This window comes from Desmodus rotundus, chromosome 6 (genome assembly GCF_022682495.2).
Source record: "Desmodus rotundus isolate HL8 chromosome 6, HLdesRot8A.1, whole genome shotgun sequence".
In the NCBI taxonomy this organism is placed as follows: domain Eukaryota; kingdom Metazoa; phylum Chordata; class Mammalia; order Chiroptera; family Phyllostomidae; genus Desmodus; species Desmodus rotundus.
The window spans coordinates 20,109,068-20,135,535 of record NC_071392.1 but is presented as its reverse complement, the minus strand read 5'-3'; the positions used below and the strand labels follow the sequence as shown (position 1 = coordinate 20,135,535).

Below are 26,468 nucleotides of genomic sequence, written 5' to 3'. Positions count from 1 at the left end.
GGAGACATGTTCGAATGCATTAGTAATGAAGGAAATTTCCATTTAAATTATGAAATGTCCTTGTGCATTCATTAGATTGGTAAAAATTAAGAAGTGTTTAGGCCCTGGTGAAGGTCAGGCTGTGGCGGGAGTCTAAGGAACTATGTTGCCTTGTAAAGCTGAGTGCAGCGTGACTACCCAGCTTAGGACTGGCGTGTTTCTATTCCTAGCCTTGTTAAAAGTCAGTTATTCCCAACTGAACTTTGCAGGCAAATCCTAAGTCAACAGGTCTTGCTATACATTTTTCAGTATGTATATGAAAAAAGGCCATAGGACTTACTGGCACCTAAGTGACTGAAATTCAGATGTTAGAAACTGTCTTTACTTTGGTTATTAAAATGTGTAAGGCATGCGAAGCCAGCTAACTAATTTGAGGTATGTGGCTACGAGGAATTTTAACTTCAAATATTGTTTTAATTGCATGGCATTTTAGCAAAGGTCTTTCATGCATAACAGATAAATATAAGTCGTAACACCATAAAAGTCCTAGAGGAAAACATTGGCAGGAAAATCTCAGACATTCCACGCAGCAACATCCTCACAGACACGTCCCCTAAAGCAAGGAACATAAAGGAAAGAATAAACAAATGGGACCTCATCAAAATAAAAAGCTTCTGCATGGCTAAAGAAAACAGCGTTAAAATAGAAAGAGAACCAACAGTATGGGAAAACATATTTGCCAATGATACCTCAGACAAGGGCCTGATCTCCAAAATATATAAAGAACTCACACGACTCCACTCCAGGAAGACAAACAACCCAATTAAAAAATGGGCAAAGGACTTGAACAGACACTTCTCCAAGGAAGACATACAGAGGGCCCAGAGACATATGAAAAGATGCTCAGCATCACTAACTATCAGAGAGATGCAAATTAAAACCACAATGAGGTACCATCTCACACCAGTCAGAGTGGCCAACATAAACAAATCCACAAACAAATGTTGGAGAGGATGCGGAGAAAAGGGAACCCTAGTACACTGTTGGTGGGAATGCAGACTGGTGAGGCCACTGTGGAAAACAGTGTGGAATTTCCTCAGAAAACTAAAAATGGAACTGCCCTTTGACCCAGCAATTCTGCTGCTGGGATTATACCCTAAGAACCCTGAAACACCAATCCAAAAGAACCTGTGTACCCCAATGTTCATAGCAGCACAATTTACAATAACCAAGTACTGGAAGCAACCTAAGTGCCCATCAGCAAACAAGTGGATCCAAAAACTATGGTATATTTACACAATGGAATTCTATGTAGCAGAGAGAAAGAAGGAGCTTATACCCTTTGCAACAGCATGGATGGAACTGGAGAGCATTATGCTAAGTGAAATAAGCCAGATGGTGAGGGACAAATACCATATGATCTCACCTTTAACTGGAACATAATCAACAGAAGAAAAAAAGCAAACAAAATATAACCAGAGACATTGAAGTTAAGAACAATCTAACAATGGGCAGGGGGGAGTGGGGAGGGGGCAGTGGGGAAAGGGGATTACAGGAACCACTATAAAGGACACATGGACAAAATCATGGGGGAGGGTGGAGGTGGAGGTGGGGGAGGGAGGGGAGTTCAACTGGGGTAGGGTGGAGGGATGGGGAGAAAAGGAATACAACTGTAATTGAATAACAATAAAAATTAAAAAAAAAAAAGAAATGCGTAACAGATAAAAGCCAAGGAAATCTTTAAATAGAGACAAAAAGATTAAGCATATGGGATTGAGCAGGCCAGGTTCTCACCTATCCTGTAAATCTTTGCTTCTACTCTCTACGTAAATGGCCACAGAGCCCTGGAGCAGGTGTGTATTAAAGCAAATGTACGCGATTCACAAGATTGACTTAAAATTCCCACTCACCTCTTGGTATATCGGATAAACACAGTGTTCACTAAGGAGCAGAATTTCTGAGTTCTGTTCCTGTTCTGATACTTCGTAGCAGTTCCCAGATCTGCCAAATAATCACGTTAATGCCTGCCTTATCTTCCTCTCATAATTTTTGTTGGAATTACATTAACACAAGTAAGAAGGTGTATTATTCGTTCTTTAAATTCTACTGGGAAAGAAAGATAAGGCCTGGAAGAAAAATCAATACTCTTCAATTCCATGCCTGGATCATTATTCTTCCCTTGTAGAGGGTAACACTGTAATTTTTACCCTGGAACCCCATCTTGGTTGCAGTAAGGAATAAACACTCTGAAAGTTTTAGATGAGGGTATATCATCTGGATGTAAGAGAAAGGAGTTAGATTCAGAAATCATTTCCACAACTATTAAAACAGTATTTACGAAATACCACAGATTGGGTGGCTTAGGAACAGAATTTTATTTCTCAGCTCCAGAACGTGGGAAGCCCAAGATCAAGGTGTCAGCTGACTTGCCTTCTGGTGAGGGTACTCTTCCTGGCTCCTTTTATAATGACAGGTCACACCTTCAGGCCCTCATTTAACCACCTCCTGAAGTTCCTAAATGCGCTCACAATGAATGGTTAGAGCTTCCACATACAAATTGGGGGGGACACATTCAGTCTGTGACAAACATCTTTCCACTGAAGAAACAGTCCAGCGCTCCAATGACACCATCGCCAAACCCTGCTTTGGAGTTCTGCCCGGATGGTGGCGGCCGGTCGCCCTTTATTACCATTAACTAAAACACGTCTGTGTCTACGTAGAGTGAACTCCCCCCGTACTCTGACCTCCTCTTCATCATACCTACTCTCTGTGATGGCATCCGAAACCCCCTTCGTTTCAGTTATTTTTGCTAAAAAGTAGTTGTACTTATATTCCACAATTTGCTCAAATACTGGTTTCCTTAACAAATTTCTGTAGGATGTTTTTAAACAAATTCGTCACTTAGTGTCTTAGTGACTATGACTTATGGAATTGCAGGGAAATAGTTTTGTAAGTTTTTATAGCTGAGTTTGTATTAAAGGGGTCCCATGTTAATTGCACATGTCCTGCACTTTTCAGTTATTTTCAATCTCTGCATGTCACAGTTTTAAAATTATATTAGTTTCATTTTCATCAGTTATGTTTTGTTGCTCACTTGCTGTATTCTTGAATGAATTTATTTTGTTCAACATGTGCGTTTTGGTGCTGTTTTTCCTCAGGCCAGACTAACTCCTTTGAAATGCTTATAGTTCTTATATCACAACATGAGCTTGTTTAACTACACGTTTTTTATTGTACATCCATGTTGTGGTTTGGGTACACTTCTACACCTCCTTCTACTGCCTTTTAAAATTGTTTACATAGTATTAAATGGTTCTCTTTTATGCTAAGGTCTTCAATAAACTCATCAGGAGATATAAGTATTTGGAAAAGGCATTTGAAGACGCAATGAAAAAGGTAAAAGTTCAAATGTAATGCCTCATCTGTTTAAGTTTTTTTAATGTTTGTTGAATGAATGAATGAGTGAATGCATGACTATAACAGATCGATCGTTAGCCAATGCCTGTAGTAAGAAATACATGGCAGCATGCTTTATTCAATAGGAGTAGTTTTATAGAATATGATCTCTGATCTTGCAGAGCTTAAAATAAAAACCAGAACTATGCAACAAAAATAAATATATGAAAGGAACAATCAAGATAAGATGATTTAATTAGCTGAAGCATGTGATATTGTGTGGCAGCTAATAATAAAATATCTATAGAAAATACAGTTTAGCAAAAGGGATAAAACCCATCTTTGGAGATAATGTATAGGTGTAAATCTTGGTGGTTTTTCTCATCTGTAAAGTAGCTACAATAAGACTACATATAACATATAAGGTGCTTAACTTAGTAACTGGCCTCCAGTAAGCAGGGAAATAAATAGTAGTACCTTATTAAAGAAGACCTCTTTCCAGTAACTGCAGCATGGTCCCTCTTCCAATTTGCAGTTCTTCTGTTTATATATAGCAGTTCCTATATTAACTTGTTACAGATTTCTGTTTCTCTGTCATTGTTTCCAATTTTAGATATTTGCCTAAATTAAAAAGGAACCATAATGTCTACTCTGCTATGTACTTACTTGCTCCGTCCCATTGGAAGTGGTTCCACATATAATGAAAAACATTTTGACTGTAAAATCATTTAAAATAATTCACATTCTCCATGACCCAACTTTCCATTTATAAGGGTCCTTCAGCAAAGATACATAAAAATGTATACATTTATATTTAAAGGTGCTCATCGCAGTATTGAGAAATTGCCTCCATGTATATTGGTGGGAGACCAGTTAATTAAATTGTGTTCTATCCATACAGTGGAATACTATACAGTCTTAAAGAGTGAGGCATAGCCACATGATTAGAGAAAATGTCCATGATGAGTCGTTAAATGAGATAGCAAGGTACAGAGCAACCATCTGTAGCAGTTTAACCTTAGCAAGTTACTTAATTTCTCTGTGCCTCGGTTTTCTTTCCTGTACAGTGAAGATCAAGGCTGTTGTGAGTGTTAATACACATAGAGTGTTCAGAGGAGTACCTGGTCTACTCGACAAGTTTTAGCTATTATCAAGGTATAATTCAGTGAATCAGCTGTGTTATACATGTAGTTACTTGTAATATGTAGACACTTAAAATCTGGAAGTACACACATCAAAGTTAATTTTAATTGTGAGGGAGTAGTCATAGGGAGGAGGTTTTTTACACTTTCATGTTGTTCTGTATTGTTAGATTTTATTCTATTATTCTACTACTGTTAGATTTTATTTACTAAGAAAGTAAAAAGTATTACTTCTTTTAATATGAAAACATTTAAGTGAAAACAATGTGATGCCTGATATTGCTAGGTACTTAGAAAGTAAAGGGTGCTTGACTAAATAGAGAAATGGATATGATGAAAAAATTATGTAAAGCCTTCAAATAAATGAAACATCTTACTGCTTTGTTTAATATCACTCACGTTTTTACTTCTCTTAGCTCATTTCAACCATGACAACTTTTTAACTATGGCATTCATGTGATGAACATGCTGTCTAGAATGATTTATTTTTTGCAGTATTCTGTTTTTTTTAGTGAAAGTACTGTTGTAATACATGTAGCATCTGGTTTTAATGTTAATTAATAGAATTAATCAATGTAAATATTGATCTAACTTGCACCATTTTGTTCTAATGGAATATATTAATGTCTTTAAATAAGTAGTATTAAAATTTTTATTTTGGAAGCCAGTTTTCATTATTCACTTGAATCTTACTCATTTTTATACTTGGAAGAGAGGGCCCGACTGACCTGAAGGGTCTGTGATGCTGTCAGCTTTTCCTCGGCCTCATTTCCGGAGGTCCCCTGGAGCTTTAACCACTGATGGTCTCATTCCCTGACACCTGTTTTACTGTGCACTTAGAAGATGACTTCATTTTAATTCGCTGAAACTTGAATAGGCATAAATTGGGAGTGACATGGACTGGTTTGATTCCATTTCAGCCACTTATTCATAATACAAATATTTGGAGAGTCACGCAACCCCTATGTAATGTAATAAGTAATCCTTCAACTGTTGGGGGTAGTAAATTAATATTGCCAAACCCACCGCAGAGAATTAGTGGAATTTCATTGGCACTAAAGCACGTAAGCTTTACATTGGCGCGTGGTAATGAAAACGTCAGCAGGGCCCCGATAGTGACACTGAGCCCTGGGGTCTCAGGAACACGCCTGAAGACTGATGAGACAGAGAGCATAGCATGGAATATGGTCTCAGCTCCGGGCACACGAGGGTCAGGAAGGAGGAGAGAGCATTCCTGAAGACCAAACACTTAGAATTCAAAATGAGAAGTGCTTTGGCTTCCCTTCAACCTTTCTGGAGTTGTTACCTTTTCGATTTCCTCTCCAAAACTGCTCTTTCCAGCTCACATGAGAAGCCTTGGTTCTGTTAGGAACTTTTCTTTATCACATATCCTCCATTACCTCATCACCAGGGCTGGTGGTAAACCTGCATGATCCAAGAAACACCAAATTTGAATCTCGCTACTTTTACTAGAGTGACAAGAACTTAGAAAACCCATTTCTTACTCAACAGTCTTCTTTTAAAGAGTTTCATGTGCTGTGAACTCGGAAGCATGGGCTTATTGACTCTTTCCTCTTTTTTATTTATTTATTTTGCTTTAAAAAACACCAAAAAGTAGGTAGATGGGGGGAGGGGGGGAGGCACCCAAAGAAGTGAGAAAACATGAAAAACAATAATATATTTCAGGAAACATTACGCCTATTATGTAACACTTACCCTTGTCATGTACAGAGTCAAATGTAAATTATTTGCTTAGCCTATTCACACTCTTCTGCAAATGTCTCTTGTCCTTCCCTTGAATGTTATCTGTAGTTATATGTCAGTGAACTTGGAAGAGAGGAACTATGGCTGATTTACTTTTTATAGTTCCAATTTATGATCAAACATATGGATGTGTTTCCAATGTGTGTTAACTGCCTTGCACGTGGCCTGCTAGCCATGTGCCATGGATGTGCTATTTGCCTACTTTAGTCCTGTGCTTTATAGACATGGTTTCTTTTGTTTGACCCACAGCTTCTCCTCTTCCTTAAAGCCTTTACTGAAACAGAGCAGACAAAGTTGGCAATGCTGTCGGGGATCCTGCTAGGCAACGGCACCCTTCCCGCCACCATCCTCACCAGTCTCTTCACCGACAGCTTGGTCAAAGAAGGTAATGACTCTCGTGTTTTCTTATCTATCAGATGTGAAAAGAAAAGCCAAGCCACGGGTAGTTAGAAAGTACCAGCACCTCTTCCACAGGGTCCCCCCGTATCCTCCCCTCTGCCCTGTAAGGAATGTGTGTGTGTGTGTGTGTGTGTCTTCAAAAATAAGAAAATTGTACATGTTTATTGTACAAAATCAGATGAAAATATGCACATCTATACGAACACAAATAAAGACTACTAATACACAAGAATTTTTGGGATGACCCTGAATGCCTGGGTCAAACCCCGGAAACTGATTGTGTTGGAACCACTTCTCCCAACCGACGTGCCAGTGGCATGTTTTGTTGGGACAGTGCTTCCTTGTGCGGGACTCACTGTGCTCTGGGAGACACGTAACCTCTCTGCCTTCAGGCACAAAGTGCCAGCCTGCAGCACCGGCCTCCATGTAGTGTGGCAACTGAAAATGCCCCTCCGTGTTCCCAAGTGCCCCCACGAGGCTGCTTGTTTCCCTGCTTCAGACCACTCTTCTAAACTGTTACCTCTCAAGGGCTTGTGCTCGGGTGTTCATTCTGACTACATTTCCAAGACATCTATTACACTTGTTTTAAAAGTCCAGATGGTCCCCAGTTGGGGGCGTGCGAGAGGCAACTGATGGATGTTTCCATCATAAAAGTCCAGATGGCTGCATCAGAACTTTGCTTTAATTTTAAGGCATTAAGAGTTTGATAGGCATACATATAATTACTTGGTTATAGAGTAAAACAAAAGTGGACTTTTTTCTTGTGGGAGGATAATGATATTCAAGTTATAATAGAGCACAAAACAAAGATGTTTTGTTCTTAAAAATAAATTAAAAGAGCTTTTATGTAAACATCTGTTTCTTCTTAGAATTTAAAAGTTTTTCTCTTATAAACATGAAATCTCAGCCTTATTCATGCCTGCAGTTAAAAGGTTTATAGTTTCCAAGGAAAAAATAGTAAATCAAGAGTCAAATGATGTTATTTAGAGATTATAGTTATCAGCTTAAAATAGTTCAGGTTTATAACATTTCAGAGTCTGTAATTGGTAATACTGTCTTGTTAATGTTATACTATTATAAATTAGTTTCCTAAAAAATTCATGATACTTCACAGGTCTCATTTATGTTGTTGCCATTTTACCCTAGAAAAACAGTAAACTGTAAACCATAAACATTAATTACATCAAATTATTTCAGCCTTTATAGCTGAAAATGATTGCCTAAAAACCAACAGTTGTAGAGTCTAGATGGTCAGGATATGAGTTTTACTGTTCAACTGTTCTGCATGTTTGAAAATTTTCATATTAAAATGTTAGGGAAGGAGAAGAGAAATAGCTTTGCTATGGAGTGACACATGGTTTTCTTTAGACTCCACCGTCTTCAGAAACTAAAGGGTAAAACTCTTGCTTTCTAAATAGGAAAGGAATAAGAAATCACGCCTTTTCCCAATTCTCCCACCCAGCGAATGGCTAAAGGGGATGGGGTCATCCCAACCAGAAGAGTCTCTGAAATAAAGAAACCTCTCCAACCCTTCCAACCTTTAATGCAGAACGACAGGTTCGAGCCAGGAGTTTAGACTCCTGGTTCCAAGTATACTTGATTTTTCTTACTTAGAAAACAGATCACACCATCTGCCATTTTAAAAATTTAATTACATAAATTTGTATTAAATTCTATATTGACTTTATGAACTAATCAAAGTGTTAAAAATCCTCCATGTCAGTAAGTTTAGAACATAAAATTCTCTAGCTTGTAAGACATATGTTATTGTCATAGTCATAATTGGGGGGATGGAGCTCCATTACTCTGCTATTCAAATGAAGAAAATTTGATAAAGTTGGTATCTGTATAAATGATAGACTAATTGAAAGTATTTACCAGCAAGTAACTGGAAGATGGGGCTTGAATTAGTATATAAGGGCACTTATTTCTTATGTAACAATAAATATAAAAGCACAGACTTCAGGGTGAACAACAATATCACTCAGGTCTCGGGTATCTTCCTTTATTTTTCGTCATGACTCTTCATAGCATCGATTCCACCCCAAGGATGGTTTCCTGGTCATTAAAAGAGGTCTGCTGGTACAGTCATGGCACATGTTCCCTCATCCAGTTTCAATGGATATAGGATACATAAAATAATTTATCTTGCCCTCAGATGATTGGCTGAAATCAGACACGTGACCAATTTCAGCCCAGTAATGGTTGCCAGGGGAGTACCATAGGCAGATGAACTTAAGCTGAAGTCATTAAACTCATTGTTGCAGGAAAAGGTGGTGCCAGAACGTAGACTCATTAGAGGTCCCCTGGCCTGAGCAAAATGGAATTCTCACAGCAGAGGAAAGGGGAATCGAGGCTGCTCAGACCACCAGAGTAGTGAAGTCTGCAATTCAGAAAAATCAGTTTAATATTCCAACTACACCTTAATTCTGCATTAAAAGAATGGAACATTAATTTAGAAATTTGAAGTATTTACAGAAGAGTTATCTATTAGTTATCTGATTGTTTATATTTGGAAATAAATCCTAATGTAAGTATGAATGTATAATTGAGTGGCTTCCTGATTAACATAGCTATTTTTAATAATCTCCTTCAAAATTTCCAGAAGAGTTCAACTTAAAACAGTGTTAACATTTTTATAGCTTCATTCATGAATATTTTTAAGTGCCTTCACAGAAAGTAAAATTGTAAAGTAAATGGTGCATGTTCATCTATAGTTTTATTTATGTCTGCCACTGTTAATGTTCTTTTACTGGTATCATTTATCAGCAAATTGGTCGACATGTTGACATTTTAGTTTTATGTCTCATGATTTATTTGTTGTGCCTCAGGATCACTGTTAGAAACATGAAATCTTGGTGAACCACAGGGTGAAATAGAGGCAAAAACACTGGAAAATATTTGGCTTTAAGTCTGTTTTTAACTAAGGTAAAAATAAATAAATTTATAGTTATACTAGGTTGGAATTAAAAAGTCCAACTTGGAAAAATATTGTAACTTTTAAAGTATTCAAAAATGAAATGTTCCGTGTGAATAATGTGTTAGAGGGGTATCTGTTTTTCCTTTGTATGAAATCCAGTCGTGACATTATTTACTCATTTCTGGATTTCTTGTGTGAAAGGATGCCGTGTGCCTCATCACAAGTGGTTTTACTTATAAAAACAATGAAACCTCTTTTTTTTTTTTTTTTTTAAATAAAATAGGCATTGCGGCCTCATTTGCTGTCAAGCTTTTTAAAGCCTGGATGGCAGAAAAAGATGCCAACTCTGTTACCTCTTCTTTGAGAAAAGCCAACTTAGACAAGAGGCTTCTGGTAAGTTCTGCCTGGACGAAGGGACGGCACACCTCCTTCTTCTCTCATGGCGCTTCCAGCGTCTGCCCTGTGGCCCGCAGCCCTCAGGCCTGGGCCTGTGTTCAAGGGAGTGTGGTTCCTCTGATTTCTACATTGTGGCAGATGGGAGATGATTCCAGTTTAACCTCTCCTTTATCAACGGGATGATTAAATGAAAGACTCATAAGGAATACAGAGACTTTCAACTTTGGAAGTGTGTTGGTAGAACGTTAGTATTTATCAGAATTAACACTTTCTTTTTTTACTAATAACTATAGAAATTTGAATTTTTCATATGGTAAAGTCACACGGACCCCACCTAATTAGACATTTGTGATATTTTGGGTCATAATTGAATGGCGCTTATCTGAAATACATGTTATTTTGTTAACAAAATAATGGTTTAAACAAGATTCCTTCTTTATACCAAGATTCATTGGAAATATTACCCTATTTAAGAAAGCAGACACGTTAATTGTAGTTCATTTGAAGCTCCCATTATCACAGTTGCTTGATTTTTCTTTTATTCTCTACATTTCCAAGGAAATCAAGAAGAATATTTGTCCTCATCATTTCTACCTGCTCCCTGTAATTTCTTTGTCCTAGAAGCAATAGCTATGCAAGTGACAGAGATTTCTGCAAGTGAAATTGCTTTTCTGCTTTTAGGACAAAGTCTGAAATCAAAAGACACCCCTATCGTCTTCTCTTTACCTGGTCTCTTTATGTGGTTTTCTCTTGCAGTGAATTCTAGCATGCAAGGGTGCCGGTCCATGGAATAATTCTAAAACCACCTCATCGCGTTTTCCCAGTGACTTAAAATTCCTTTGTCTCCTAAAATTCATCTTAAAATAGCCCTATTTGTGCCTGTAAAGCCTTTACAATGTGGTAGGGAAGAAAAATTAAGATTCTAGTGAGTTTCAGGTTAATTTCTTCGCTGATGATAATTTTCATGGGGCACATAGTCCTTGAGCACAGTCCTGGACACCACGGAGCACATAGTCCAGGCACATTCCTGGACACCAATGGAGCCGTCGAAGTATCCTGGCCCTTGTGGGGCCTGCTCTCTAGCAACTTAAGGGTGGGTCCCTGTGTATAAAAGGAAAAGTCATTCAAGACTGGAAACAGGTTGCTGAGCAGGTTAGAAGTTCATAGGAAGGAGTATCTTCTTGTCTCCAAGTCTGTGGATTAGCTTTATCTTGGCTAGGCCCCTCTTGAGATCTATATGCCTCTTGATTCTGGGATGCAGGAGCAGCTCCCAACTGGGCCATTCTGTGCTCACGGCAGAGGACAGGAACACAGGGGACTGAAGTGAAAACTTCCAATGCATTGAAAGCTCACCTTTTGGCCAAAAGAAGTCACTGGGAAGCCTGGCAGTGGAGTAGGAAAATGTAGTCCACTCACAGGTTTCTGCTCCACCCCTGCAGACAGCCACGGCAAGGAGGGCTGCTCTGCATACTTGTTCAAAAGACGGGGCGACTGGTGGAGAGCAAAGAAACAATCTGTGACAGCTTGCCACAAAAGATGGCTATTTCTTAAAGCATTATTCCTTATACTAACAGTAGTCAGAAGGCGACTTCGTAAAATTTTTTAAAAATATATTCCCCTTTTGAAAAGCACACAGCATTTAGCTGCTTGTAGTAGGTTTCTGTGTGTGCATGTATTTGGGTGTGAAGAGCACAGGTTGCAGTTTCCACCAAACCCCTGTGCGCTCTGTGAGGGGCCGGGCAGCAGTCTGCACGTGAGGACCATGCCTTCCCATGTGCCGACTCAGCAAACGAATGGGGAACTGGGGGTCGGTTCCAGTGTCAAAGAGAAACTTCAGTTTCATTAACACATGCAATAACATTCTCTTTGGCTTTGTGCCCGTACATTCTAGAAAAGATAGCATATTCAAGTTGAGCAGTTACTTCTATAATACAAATGAAAGAGAAATTTATAGCGACTCAGAGAAGACAGGGGATGTGAAATACCATTCTTTTGTCACTGGAAAGAGGAACAAAGGAACAGTGATCAGGATATTGGTTAAACGTTTCTGCAGCTGGGAATCAAACAAACAGAACCGTACCTTTATGAGGCTACCATTCTATTGCAGGGAAGCAGGTACTAAATTCAAGTGTGTGATATAATAAAAAAGGAAAGGTACTGAGAGGAAAACATTAAGCAGAGAAGAGTTAAGGAGTGTTAGTGTGTAGGATGCAGTCTTCAAAGGTTAAGACCTCTCTGACAAGGTAGGATTTGTGTGAAGACTTGGAGTTGAGGGAATGAGATAGATATCTGCAGGGAGAAGAGTATTCTAGGCGAAGGGAATAGACTATGCAAAGGCTTTGCGGCATGGCATACTGGGGACTACAAGAGTGTTTGGGAAGAGCCAGAGTATAGGGCATCAGCTCGGAATTATCAGGGCCCATATCATCTAGGGACTTTGGCCTTTATGCTGAGTAAGATAGGATGCTTTTGGAAAATTCTCTGCAGATTTGTGCATAATGGGGCTTAGGGACTTAACAGGATGACTCCGGCTGTTACATTGAGAATAGACTCAGGAGCAAGGGCAAAAGAGGGGAGACCTTACCTAAGGATGAGGTGATAGAGGTTTGTGCCGGGTTAGGGTTTTCTTAACAAGTACAAACCGTGTTCCAAGCCAGTTTATGGTATAATTTAGACAGACTTTGCCTCTGTTTAATCCGAATGCTAATTTTCAATATATTATATAACATGCATGAGGACTTTGGGTAGAATTCACATATAAACCGTGAGTAATATGTTTGATGACATATTGCTGTGAACATAATTTTACATGAAACTCTTCAGTCACATCCTTTCTATATACTGATACAACAGTAAATGCCAGCGCAGGATAATGGAGTTAAGTATTGACCTGAAGGTCACACAGCTCTCTCCTTAAATATTTCTGGATTGAGTCCAGCTGTTTAACCTTGTTGGCTCAATTTATCATCCATAAAAGTTTCTGTGTTACACGGTTCTGAGCAATGGGCCCACCACATCTTGATTCGCAGCAGAAACTCAGTCAGTTCCCTGCCCCCAGTTTGGAAGAGCTCTTGACTGCCAGCACAAATGTCCGAGACAGAGTCTCAGCCTGGTGTGAAATGTTTGCTTTAGCGTGCACGTGTGTTTGATACTGCTCCCGCCAGCTCTGCTCGGACATTTTGGAGCTCATGACTCCACAAGGGAAGTTATGGAACGTTGATACCAGAATATTGAAAATTGAGTCATGCTCAGAAGCCATCTGGCTATGTCCCTAAACCTGATGACAGCCCAGATCTTTCTACGGAGATTTTTATTGGAGCCACGCAGCCATTGACCATATATATGCAAATCTACCACCGACATGAAAGTTTAAATCTGATTTTTAGTCTGCAGCAGTCTGAAAAATGTGAGAGCTTTGCAAACTGCTTTAATTTCTCAGCTGGGTGTTAAAGTCACACAGGATTAGAACATGACTCAGCGTTACTGAGACCCTGCCAAGCTGTGTAAGGTAAAATGGAAATGAGGTAAAAATAAGAGTAGCCATGGTATGTTGCTCTTTTTAAATTTCAAAAAAAATTATGTAATGAACGGAAAAGTTGGTGGAGTGGGTTTAGATTAGATCTCGCCATGAATTTAAGAGCCACCATCACTTACAGATTTAACAAAATTCTCCTTAACTCCCAAGGTAGTATTTTAGAATAACAGCGGCATTTGCGCAGAATGCGAATGGAGGAGTTTGAGAAGGCAGCAGTCAGTGTTCTTCTAACATTATCTCGGATCACCTCCACGTGAGGAGAACTGACTTGTCTGTTCGCTCATAGCTACGGAAACTGGATGTCGAATGGCTTAAATTTTTCCCATCAGTTTGAAACCATCTTACTTGCATTTAATTTAGCAAATTTAGCTCTGTATTTACACATGCTATACTTTGGTTAAAGTAAAAGAAAAATAAATAATGGTTCAAAGTGAGTGAAGCTAGTTTAAGTCGCTTAGCATTTTTTCTCTTTCTTTGGAAAACTGCATAATTTTAGGAAGTTCTTAGCAAGTGCTCAAGAAATACACCTGAGATTTATTCTTTTTAAAATCAGTCCTTATTCTTTTCTCCCAAATATAAGCTATTCTAAGTGATATTTTAATATTAAAATGTTGTACTTTATGTTTGCTGAGATTTGAGTAGCTTGTGGTATAACAGTCTCTCTCTTGTCTCTCAGGAACTCTTCCCAGTTAACAGACAGAGTGTGGATCATTTTGCTAAATACTTCACAGACGCGGGGCTGAAGGAGCTTTCCGACTTCCTGCGCGTGCAGCAGTCCCTGGGCACCAGGAAGGAACTGCAGAAGGAGCTCCAGGAGCGCCTTTCTCAGGAGTGCCCCATCAAGGAGGTGAGAAAGCACAGGCCAGCATCGCTCCAAAACACGCTAGTCCGAGGAGTGGCGTAGACTGTGGGCTGTGTAGCACAAGCTTTACCTTCCCTAAGGAGACCTAGCTTTGTGTATCGCTGTGAGCCCTGTGCACATGTCCATACCACTCACATTAGTTCACTTTCGAGGCATTGATTCAGAATCTCTAGACCGTTCCGGAAATTAGTGGTTATTTCCACACAAAGAACCTATTTTACCAAGCTGCTATGATTATCAAAATATTTATTTTGTCAAATAGATTTACTATTCATATCGATATACCTCATTAAATGGTAGTTTTTACATTTTGTTGTAGATTATTACATTGTTAAGCGTTTGGTTTTGTTTGAAATCACCTTGGTATTCTGTGTCACTGGGTATGAATATGCATGGTTGTTTCTTTTTTTAACTTGAAGGGAAAAGGTCAACAATTGTGAATTTATAGCATGGGAAAAGAGCAGTTGGACCCATGGCTTGTTTGGTCCCACTCACAATAGCTGTGCTTTCCCATTATGTCACTACTCCATTTTTGTACAGCTATGTATAAAAACAGCTTGTATAGCTGTAGCTCATGTGGCTATGACTGTATTTAAAAAAAAGTTCAGGCCTGGAGAAAACTTCCTGTTTGAACTTAAAACACGTTTTATGTGATAATACAAAAATTCAACGAGAGGTCCTTTCCTTTTGCCACTTGCTCCTGGGTCCCGCGCCCTCACCACCCTCCTGCCCTCAGCCCTGCGAGGCCCCTCATGTAGCTGCAGAGCTCCAGCCCAGTACTAGGCGGCAGGTGGAGAGGGCGGAGCCTGCACGGCCCAAGTCTCCTGGCGTTCAGGTCAGCCTCACACTGAATGACATTCCTCCGAGCCGGCACTTGAACATGATTTTCTATGCGGAAAAAAAGCAAAACCAGAAAGCGTGGTCGTGATTTTAGTTGCAGAGTTGTCACCTTTCTGCACGGTGTCCCCAGCCAGCTCTGAGACTGCGGGGCTCCCTGGGTCCTTGTGTTCTCAGCGCCTGCTGCACCCACTTCGGACAGCTCTGCAACCAGGTCAGCAAGGAGGACAGGGTCCTTTTACTGAAAAAGAAGTGGGGGTGCTGTACCACTCACAGCGTAGTGTGCTGGAGATACAGTATGACTTCATCGCCACCTCCGCGGCTCTGACCTCTATTTGTGGTTTTATTTTAAAAGGATAAAAGATTTTTCCAAACAAGTTTGATATACAATGAAGTTAGGCAGACCTATATTTCATACTATAGGGAGAGTTGAGGATCAATTTACATATTTAAATTTAATACTGAGGGGAAAATAATCCACTGAACGGTGCTGCATTGTTATGTATCATACAAAAATTGCCTTTACACTGTACAATTTATTTACAAATTCACCTTTCACTGAGATGGTATGTCAAGATCAGCAAAAGTAATAATTAAAGAATGAATTGTGGAGAACGGACTTGTCTAAACACAAGACATTACCCATCAAGAGTTTTAAAGGTGAGGGTCGGAGATAAAAATTAACAGCTTGGCTGCCTTTTTAAACCCCAGGAAACTCAAACTGGCTCGAGTAAACCCTGCTCTGCTGGGCCCCCAGGGTTCCTGCACGGAAAAGAATAACCCCTAAGAAACAAAGATCCTCTCTTACTTTCTGTTTTCCAGGAGCTCCTGGCCAGAGCTAAGCCGATTAATTTTTGGACTAAAAATAAGTCTGCTTTGAGAACAAATCATTATGTTTTTTTGTCCCTTTTGTTATCTGAGAATAGGTACCAGGAAGGGAGGAACTGAGTAGAATATACTCATATATCTGCCCCAAACCTTTTGCTACCCAGGACAGTGAGAGGCAGCTCCCCACGTGCCTGTTACTCTCTGATGCCCATCTCCCTGAAATTTAGGTGGTACTCTACGTGAAAGAGGAGATGAAGAGGAACGAGCTTCCAGAGACCGCAGTGATCGGCCTGCTGTGGACCTGCATCATGAATGCTGTGGAGTGGAACAAGAAGGAGGAGCTGGTTGCAGAGCAGGCCCTCAAGCACCTGAAGGTACAGGGCGTCAGTGGAGACAAGCTGATGTGGGCCAACTGCCTTGCTTAGCAGTATGGCCAGTGGGTTCCAACCTCAGTCTGCCTAGACCCAGGCCAAACGTGTATCTCCTTATGTTTTTCTTTTCAGATTGGCCACTACCTGAAATGGTTCAGATATAAGAGCCTGTGAAATATCTAAGGGTAAAACTCTTAGGGAAAACAGTGTCAGAAAATCCACAGAATAGTCAGATATTCCATATTTAAAGTTAAAGAGAAATACCACCTAACTATTGGTTTCCTTTCTCTTCTACATGAAGAAATTCTTAGAGAATATTTCTGTTTAAATAAACTACAAATTGACATTAGAATTTGCAAAGTATCTGAGAGGTGGAAGAAAACAACTGGCTGTGTAAATCGTATATTTTTGTGCACAAATACGTATGTTTTTACTTCTATGAATTGTCTTCTCGCTCTAAAACTGTCTTAGGACAAGAGGAAGACTTAGATCCTGCCTTCAGAGGTTACACTTGCATTGGGAAGTCAAAGACTTCCGAGCGTAAGCTCGGTCAGAGTATAAACGAGAGAGTGCTCAGTGTGTATGGGCACAGCGCAGGGAGCAAACCGTGCAGGTTCTGTTCATCAGGGAAGGCTCCTGGGAGGGACCGTTGTTGAACTGAGTGGGTCTTAGAGAAAACAGTGGCTGTACACCAGTGACTGGAAGCCAAGGACATTTGGGGCAAAGGGAAGCCCGCGAACACAGCCATAAAGATGACCTGTGAGGGGATCTGCGTGTCTGAGGGGGGAGAACCTCACTCTTCGTCGTACTTTCACAACGTCCAGCAGACAGACAGAGTGGCCCAGCAGATGGAAGGAGTGGCCCAGCAGTTAACTTTAGCACAGTCAGAAGTTCCTATCGGTCTCCCTGTAGTAGGTGCACTGAGAGGAATCTGGTAAGATGCCAGGACAGAAAATTCATTTTGATTTGACACAATGTAATAAGAAGATAATCCTAAAAGTGAATGCTTTTTAAGCAAATCTCCAGATTACTGTTGCAATTCAAGCACCCCATAGCTCCCTGGAAAGTTAATGGCTTTGCTGCCGCCTCTCTTCCAGCAATATGCTCCCCTGCTGGCTGTGTTCAGCTCCCAAGGCCAGTCAGAGCTGATCCTCCTCCAGAAGGTGCAGGAATACTGTTACGACAACATCCACTTCATGAAAGCCTTTCAGAAGATCGTGGTTCTCTTCTACAAAGGTAATCCACCCACGTCGCTCCACCACTGTGTTTCCATGTTTTTACAGCTCTGGAAAGCAGAGTAGGGCAGGGGGTCAGGCAGAGGGTGACATGGGGTCTACACTCACATTTGCAAGTGTCCGTGAGGCAGCCATATTATATACAGAGCGAAGATAGAAGCACCACAGATGCCTGTTCTCATTGCTGGGACTTCCCAGAAGACTGTGAGGACCTGGTTAGTATTTGGGGAGTGGGGGGGAGGGGCGTGAAAAAAAATGTAATTGCATAAAGTAATTAGATCTGTTTCTGAATTATGAGGATGAGCTCATAAGAATGATTATCAAATGCTACAGAAAGTTATATGCAGACCTTTTCAGGTATCGTAAAGCTGACTTTAAAATTATTGAAATAATTAGCTTTTTTACTTTATATTTTGGTTATTTGTCCCAGCCATTCTCTTTTTTCCAAGGAAATGGTTATTTTTAGACTTTCCCATTTACTGTCTTTTCATTGTATTTTTAAGGATTAAGTTGCCATGACAACTGGCACTGCCTTTAGTAAATGAATGCTGTTAAGGTTTTAACTGATCTAAATCTCTGTACCTACAGCACATAAAAAATGATCCTGGACTATCCTTCAGTCCGTGTTTATGTAGTTTATGAGGGAGGAAGGGAAGGCTTAAGAAGTGATATCTTTTGAACATTATAAAGTGCTTATTAGAAGTTACTATTACCTTAAATGGCATAATATCAGAAAAACTAAAGTACAAATTAATACCAGTCAAATTTTTTTCCTTTTGGTGTGTTCTTAAATTTGTCTACTTTAGTGATAATTCAACACTTAGAATATATGAATTTTACATTTTTGAATAATAGCTATTTTTAAAATGTTTAACAGCATTTCACAAAACATGTTGATCAGCTGTCCAGATTCTTGAAATGCATACATCTTGCCCACAAGTTTTTGGCCAATATTTTACATTCACAACACAAAGGCATTTGGCACAATTTTTTTAATTGAATTTATTTGGGTGACATTGGTTAATAAAGTTACAGGTTTCAGGTATACAGTTCTTATAGTACATCATCCGTATATAGTATTTATTGTGTGTTCATCACCCAAGTCAAGTGCCCTTCCATCACCATCTATTCCCCCTTTACCCTCTTCTACCTGCCCCCGACCCTCCTTCCCCTCCGGCAGTCAGCACACTGTTGCCTCAGAAGGAGAATGTGATAGCTGCCCATTTGAAGTTGAGGAATTGGTGTTTGTCTTGGGCCATATCTGAATTAGGCCCCGCATGTGGTCATGAGGTAGCAGTGTCCTGAAACTAGGGCTTAAATGATACCCAAGGTTACCCATCAGAACCAAACCTGTAGGCCTTACTGCCAACCCACCTACGGCACCCAGCAGTCAAGAAAGAGAAGCAGGGCCCACCCACCCAGCGGGCATTCTGTCCCCACCAGCCACTGCTGGCTCCTTTTCTAAACTGGTAAAGAGACCTGGGGGCTAGGTTTCACTTTTGCTGTGTGAGCGGGCAATATATTCTGCTACAGAAAGAAAAGCAAACTGTTTATAAACTGGTAGCCTAGGTACACATTCCCCTTTCTTGCTGTTTAATAGCTAGCCTATCCAGACAGTATCTCTAAGCAAAATTTTTTTTAAATCTTAAATTTTTTAAAGATTTTATTTATTTATTTTTAGAGAGAGGGGAAGGGAGGGAAAAAGAAAGGGAGAGAGAAAATCAATGTGAGGTTTCCTCTTGGGCGCCCCCAACTGGGGCCCTGGCCCACAACCCAGGCATGTGCCCTGACTGGGGATCAAACTGGCGACCTTTCAGTTCACAGGCAGGCACTCAGTCCACTGAGCCACACCAGCCAGGGCCAGATGTATTTTTTTAACTGAGACAGTTGTTTGAGCCTCATCTGAAAAGCACCTAATCTTATTAGTATATTTAAGTCAGAAAGAAATAAACAAATTCCTTCTTATCAGTGAGAGCATCTAGGTTAGTACACACAGACCCAGGGAAAATCCCCAAGACTGAGAATCTACCTTCGTAAGGGAGGGCAGGGAAAGGCCGAAGAAAGAGGCAGGCCACTCCAGTCTGGCAACTAACAGTTCATTAAGGGAAACTTCCACAGGGGCAAGTTGGACGGCTGCAGGACAAAGAGGTTTCCTCCATGCCCTTTGGCAGGCACCAAAGAATTATATGGGGGGCAGGGGCGTAGTCTTGGGTACTGGCACTCGAATGCCACCAGGTACGGGAAATCGCCGTACCTGCTTGGCCAGGTCAGGACAACAGCCTGCTCCAGGAGGCTACAGGGGGCACTGATATTTTGTCAGAATAAACATAAATTATGATCCAGTAGTCTTTGGGGGTGGGGCTTGTAGTAAGCACTCTCCATTCTGGCCTGGGTCCACCTCACAAGACAGTGGACGTGGCATGGAATAGTCTGTCCTCAAAACGTAGGAACATACAGTCCTTCAGGTTTCTCGTTGTACCCGTTAATGCCAACAGCCTTCCGCACTGTTCCCCTTCTAGGTAATCTAAAGTTAGAGAGGTCCGCGGCTCCTCTGAGCAGGCTTCGGGGACACAGGAAGGTATTAACATCGTTTTGTTCTGCCTTAGTTATTTTTGGAAGTTAAATCAGGAAACTTGAAAAATGAAAACCTAAAATATATCACTGAGGTGTTTAAATGTCTTTTTTTTTTTTAGGTAATTGCACAACTTTCCACAAAATTACACACACAGTCTGTTTTTCTGAATAAAATAATTACATTTTCTCCTGCGAACATGAAACCCTGAGGACCGATTGTTCCATACCACGCTGAACAGAGTTACTGTGTTTGCCTTCTCTTTTTTGAATAGTGGTTTTTATTCTGACCTTATTTCATCCCACGAACACTGTGCACCAGGACACATATAGTTTGTGTTTTTCTAAGGATTTGGAAGCTTTTTTAATGTTATTTTACTTGTAGAGAAAGGCTTGGTGGACAGTGTGTATTGAAGCACTTTTTCCCAGCTCTGATTCGCCAGTGAGTCTCCTGGGGAGCTTGTTACAGCCCAGGTCCTCAGGGATTCTGATTCCAAGCAGGTCCAGGAATAGACCTGAGAATTCTCACTCGAACAGAGTTCCTAGTGGTTCTGTGACTGTGGTCCAGGACCACTTGTCTCAGGGTGTTTGATGCCAGAGGGAAAATTCTCGTGAACTGTGGTATCGTGTGTAAGGTCATACTTGCCACTCATTCCGTGTACACATGCATGTACACACATCTCATTGTGTCGGGTTTGCTTCTTTCGTCTGGAGATGTGGGTTCCTTTTATTTATTAAAGGGAATGATTTCACCTCAGTGCAGGTTTAAAATAATGGAAATCCTTTCTTTTCTATTTTGATCTCTCATTGCACACACGAGCACACACTGACAGTCTCCCTGCATACCTAGCACAAGAGGGCAACAAGGGACGTAGTTACTCATGTCCCTCTTGATAAACCCAGTTACTTCAATGAGTGTCGTTATTGAAAGGCCCTTGAATGTTTTATAAAAGTGGAATAAAAGTGAATAAACTGCAATAATGCTTTTTAGCAATGAAAGAAAAAAGGTGGTAATTGTTCATTTAATGAAAATTCTTTTTCTGTATTAAAATCTTGATTTTTGTATTTCTAAGACAGTAAGGAAAAATAGTAAATCAGCCATTAAATTTCAAACATTACATTATTCACTTCAAAAAATAATTACCCTTCTTCCTGAAGCTAAGTATCACATTCTCAGCACATAGGTCTGAAAAAGAAAATACCACCTTCTCCAGTACTATTCCTATTTCTGTTGTGAGCTTTATTGTTTGCAGAGATTTCTTAGGTTAAATTCTGTTCCCCGTGCAAATTTTTCTAACATAAGTTTTTTCTACAGTAAAGTTTTCTTATTTTTGTTCTAAAAAAAGATGAGTAGCCTTCTCACCATATATTCCTAACATTTTTAGGATGAGTTGTTTTTTTCTTTACCCCCTATGTGACATCTCTGATAAAATTACTGAATTTCCTAAGTTCCAAGTGACATAGTATTCAACTTGACTCTCTAAGTAACTAATGCTGCCTGACGCCCTGCAGTTCCCAAACCCCTTTTACTGCGGTGTCTCTTTGGTCCTCATGAAAGCCCAAGTTTTAAATTACAACTCTGTCAACTGAGTAGTACTTAGTGTTCCTCAAGTAAATGCATTTGTTCATCCTACACTGAATGAATGCAATCCTAGATGGCAGTTGTTACGCTAAATGCTGGAAATCAAGTAGTCCCTGACTTCCTGAATTTCAGTATGTGGAAAAAAGCCAGGAAGGAGAGTCACCATGTTGATGGCTAAGATAAGCCTCCCGCAGAGAGGGATGAGGAAAGGTAGGGTGATCTTGAGAGGGCACCCCACTCACAGGTGAAGCTAATATAGAGGGAAAAGGGTGCAAGTATTTCACCAAAGATGATGGAGAAGTTGGTGGGAATGAAGGAGAAAATGTATTTTAATCTCAGGAACTCTATATGCAGTTGGAAAATGTCTTCCTTTCTTAGTACTTTTACTAATATACAGGATCTTGCAGAAGTAACGCCTGCTTGAGTGTAGTTGGTAGGGTAATAATAAGGGTGTAATAATTTACAGTTTTAATTTCAACATTTCACCTAAAATGTCATATGGTGTGCTTGAGTGTGATACTGTTATGTTAAGAATTACATGCTTATGCTTTTGTAATAAAAGATTGTTATAAAAAGGGGGCATTATTTGTGCCGGACCCTGTATATATAGTCTTAGTTGGCATTTCTGGGACATCCTAACACTTTGTAGTCTCCCAATTTTAGAAAACTCTTCTACCCACTTTTCTTACAGGAAAAGAAATTCTCCTTTTCTCTCATTCCTCAAGAAGGATTTCCTTGCTTTTTCAATTAGACTTTTCACTAAACAAAAGTTGAATTTCTTCTTAAACTTTTTGATAAGTAGCCCTGATGATTGCTTCTGTCCCTTGTATATTATTTATTCCCAGATGGCATAAATTTGGTTTTGCAGCAAGTATTTAATGCTAAATTAGGTTCGTCTAAAAACTCCACCTTGCACAGTCTGTCTGATTTTTAGTGCACAGTGCATCTGATAAGTTTTACTTATTATTTAGTGTCCTTGCGGAAGAACTGTCCTCCACAGGCATTTGAGTAGTTGCATGGCCTCTTTCAGCCTCTGGGGGGCAGTAAAATACAGGAGTGAGCTCTGAACCTTGACAGGGAAACACCCCGACGAATGCTGCAATTTAAATCAGCTTTCCAACATGTACATTGTATCATATGCAATTCATTAAGATGAGGAGAAATAGAATGTCCCTTTACACATGTTTGCCATAGTTTAACTCTATTTTTTTGTTTTATGACATTAATAATATTAGTTCCATAGAACATCATATAATTTATAAACCAAAAATATACATGTGTTGAGTGTATGTGCTCAAAATTGTTCACAGGGGAGCATTATCCAAACAATTGGAAGATTGCTCATCTAAATCTCAGGCATCTTAAAAATGTCATAAATTATATAAAAGAGATTTGCTATCCATGTTTAAGCTAATTAGTTGAAAAATCCCTATAAGGCAGTCTTTCACAATAACGAGTCACTTCCTCAGTCTGTAAACTGTCTGCTCCTCACCCCTATAAAAACTGGCCTTTGGGCCCTGGCCAGTATGGCTCAGTTGGTTGTAACATTATCCAGTTACTGAAAGGTTGCAAGTTCGATCCTGAGTCCAGGGGTGTACAGGAGGCAACCAGTCAGTATTTCTCTCTCGTGTTGATGTTTCTCTCTCTCCCTTCCTCTCTCTAAAAGGCAATAAAAAATGTCCTCAGGTGAGGATTAAAAACAAAAACAAGACAAAACTGGGTTTTGATGGCAAGTGGGTGAGACAGTTCTTTCATCCTTGTGAGTGGAAGGTGTGGAGCTGGACGCAGAAGCAGCTAAAAGCAGCTAGAAGCTGAGAGTAATTCTGTAGGACACCTGATTAGATCGATCATGTCCAGTTTTATGAGTAAATACATCCAGACTTCTCTTCTTTGTAAAATGTGGTATATTTAATAATTAATATAAATGAAAATCTATTATCTGAAAAGGTCAGTGATATTTTAAATGAAAACTATCAAATCACTTCTCTTGCCACAATTATATTTTAACTGCAAATACATCATCAGAGTGGTGTATCAGTAATTTAATGGATTGGATAGTCGTCGAGAACAATAATAAATACTTTTTATTGGTTTTGCATCTCAATTCCCACTCCAAAATCCCAAAGACAATCCATTAGAACATTAGCAATGTATGTATGCTATTATTTTGATATTCCCCTTCCTGTTCTTAACATTAAATATTCTAAGTGATAACTTGATGGTCTCCAGGCATATTTGTGGAATGTAGAGTTTTAGGTAATCGATAGGTAAAAGATAATACCTTTGTTAGAAACCTGTAGGGAGTTGGTTTAATATATCTCTGTTTTTTTCTTAATGGAGTACGAGGAAAACATTACTCTTATAGTTTAGAATATGATGCTATAGGAAAACAAATTAGTGATTCATTGATAGAGTAAGTGTAAAACTTGGGTTATGTGTGTATTAGTTTCATGATTCATCCAGGAAGCTCATCTTTCTATCAATTATTAATATTATTGCATCCTGTCTACATTTTTTTTATTTGCCCTTCTCTCCTAAACTAGTAAATCCCCTTAAAAGTATAGTCATTTCAGGTCGCTGCTTAATCAAGATGTGTTTGAAGTTGACAGGACACAAAGTATTCTGAAATGCTAGAATTGCTGATTCACTTGCAGAATTACAAAATAACCCCATTTCCTGCCAGTAAACTAAGAGTGTAAGAGGTTTCGAAGTCCCAGGGTGACTGGCATAGAGGCTTGCATTGTATCATGCCCGAGGAGACATGTCATCATCATTACTACTTGCTAAGCTAAACGTTCCAATACGCCACTCTTCTCTATAGAAATAAGCTTGGTGCCTGTCCTCTGATAAGTTTCGGGTATGGATTTCTTTTATAACAGAGCCTTTAATGTTAAAAGTGATTGCTTTCTATTAAACTGTAAGACAAAGTTGCTTCAAAACATGACATTTGTGTAGTAACTTGTCAAACGCTTGGTTTGAAATTGCAGCTGACGTGCTGAGTGAAGAAGCGATACTGAAATGGTACAAAGAAGCACACGTGGCTAAAGGCAAAAGCGTTTTTCTTGACCAGATGAAAAAATTTGTTGAGTGGCTGCAAAACGCAGAAGAAGGTATGATTCCATTTAACAACGTTGGTGGCCATTTGGCAAATACTTTCTCAATTCAAGAAAGCTCCACCCTCCACAGGTTTTTCTTGCTTTCCTAAAACTAAAGGTTCTTGAAGTATCTTTCATATCAAACATACAGCCTACATCTTAGCCTTCCTTCTGAAATTGAAGCAATGAAAATTTCTACGTGGCAAAAAAAGAAGGGGAAAAAAACCCTCTCAAATTATCCACCCTTATGGAAAACAAAGAGGAAGAAATAATTAGATCTGAGAGGAAAAAAACACATTTGCCTTAATCACTTATTATGGAATTATATAGATTTTTATGGGCACCATTACCAGTTGACTGATATTTATAATGGCAACATGAAGAGTGATAATGGATGAGAGTGAACGCAACAAAGAATGAAAAGTTTATTTTAAATGATTCAAAGAAAAGAAGTAATTTCATTCTCTAAAAGTATTTATAAGGGTGTCGCATTTTTAGAAAGGCCGAGTTCATTTAAAAGCAAAGGGAACCGAAGTTTGCCATCTGCCCCGCTGTGTTGGGTGCCCAGGACAAAAGCGCCTTTGGGGGCAGGCGTGGGTGGGGTGGGTGTGGATTAGGAACTCTTTCAGACCTTATTTAAAAGAAAAACAACAACAATCCTAACTTCCTTTTCTTCTCTCCTAGAGTCTGAATCGGAGGGTGAAGAAAATTAGGTGGCTCTAGAAGCACAATACCTGGTCACCACACAACACCTTGGGAATGCCGAACCATTCGAGAAGAGAAACTTGGCTTCTGTTTTCACAAAGGAAAAAAAAATAGGATAGGTTTCCCTTGTGCAGAGGGGGAAAAATGGTTTTTGTTTTTGTTTTGTTTTTAAATGGAGCCCTGAGGCATCAGCTATTACACTTGGGACTCTACCTCTCACTCACTATATGCTAACTTAAAGCCATTCAACAAGGAGTCAGGTAGGAATCGGAAGTTACTCAACAGACTCCTTTTTTAGCTGTATTTTTCAGGTACGTGTGGTGAACACCCCACTGGTGTCTATTACAGGGCCACTTTGGTAGTTGTGTTTCTGCTCGTGTATGTGATTTGACAAACCAGTTTTTTAAAATAAATGGCTTTATAAAAATCTGGGCCTATATTCTCAGAGCCTTTATTTCTTTACTGAACATGACTTCCTACACAGATGACATCTCGTTGTTATGCTTTATTTTTTTTCCCATCCCGAATTTTGAATGGTTCCATTTCTTGTCCACTATGAAAACAACACTGTTCCTTTAAGCATCATGTGTAATAAGTTTCAGTTATCTTCATAGTGAAATAGAAAGTGAAGAAAGTGACCCAAAATTACATGTGCGTTTAGCCCTCATACAGTGGGGTGATATTATTAATTATTTAGTTTCATGCTTCTCATTTTCCTCAGCTCTGTTTCCTCCCGATTTAGAGAAGAGCTAAAATACTTCATGTGTAAGTAGATCTTTGTTTATATTTATTTATACCTAGGTGATTTTGTTCTTTAAATTATCCTAGTCTCCATGGCAGCCATGTGAAAC

General features: G+C 39.6%; 1 protein-coding gene across 2 annotated transcripts in view; it reads left to right on the top strand.

The window, feature by feature from the left end:
• BZW2 (basic leucine zipper and W2 domains 2) overlaps positions 1-26,044 on the top strand; it is a 58,543-nt gene extending 32,499 nt beyond the window's left edge. For both annotated transcript variants that reach the window (XM_024577153.4, XM_045185194.3), the window contains exons 5-12: positions 3,310-3,375; positions 6,531-6,666; positions 9,884-9,993; positions 14,208-14,378; positions 16,286-16,432; positions 17,527-17,665; positions 24,805-24,927; positions 25,597-26,044. In XM_024577153.4, coding sequence (XP_024432921.1) covers positions 3,310-3,375; positions 6,531-6,666; positions 9,884-9,993; positions 14,208-14,378; positions 16,286-16,432; positions 17,527-17,665; positions 24,805-24,927; positions 25,597-25,625 — 921 coding nt within the window. In that variant the 3' untranslated portion in view covers positions 25,626-26,044. The remainder of the gene's footprint in view (positions 1-3,309; positions 3,376-6,530; positions 6,667-9,883; positions 9,994-14,207; positions 14,379-16,285; positions 16,433-17,526; positions 17,666-24,804; positions 24,928-25,596) is intronic.
• The last annotated feature ends 424 nt before the right edge of the window (positions 26,045-26,468 follow it).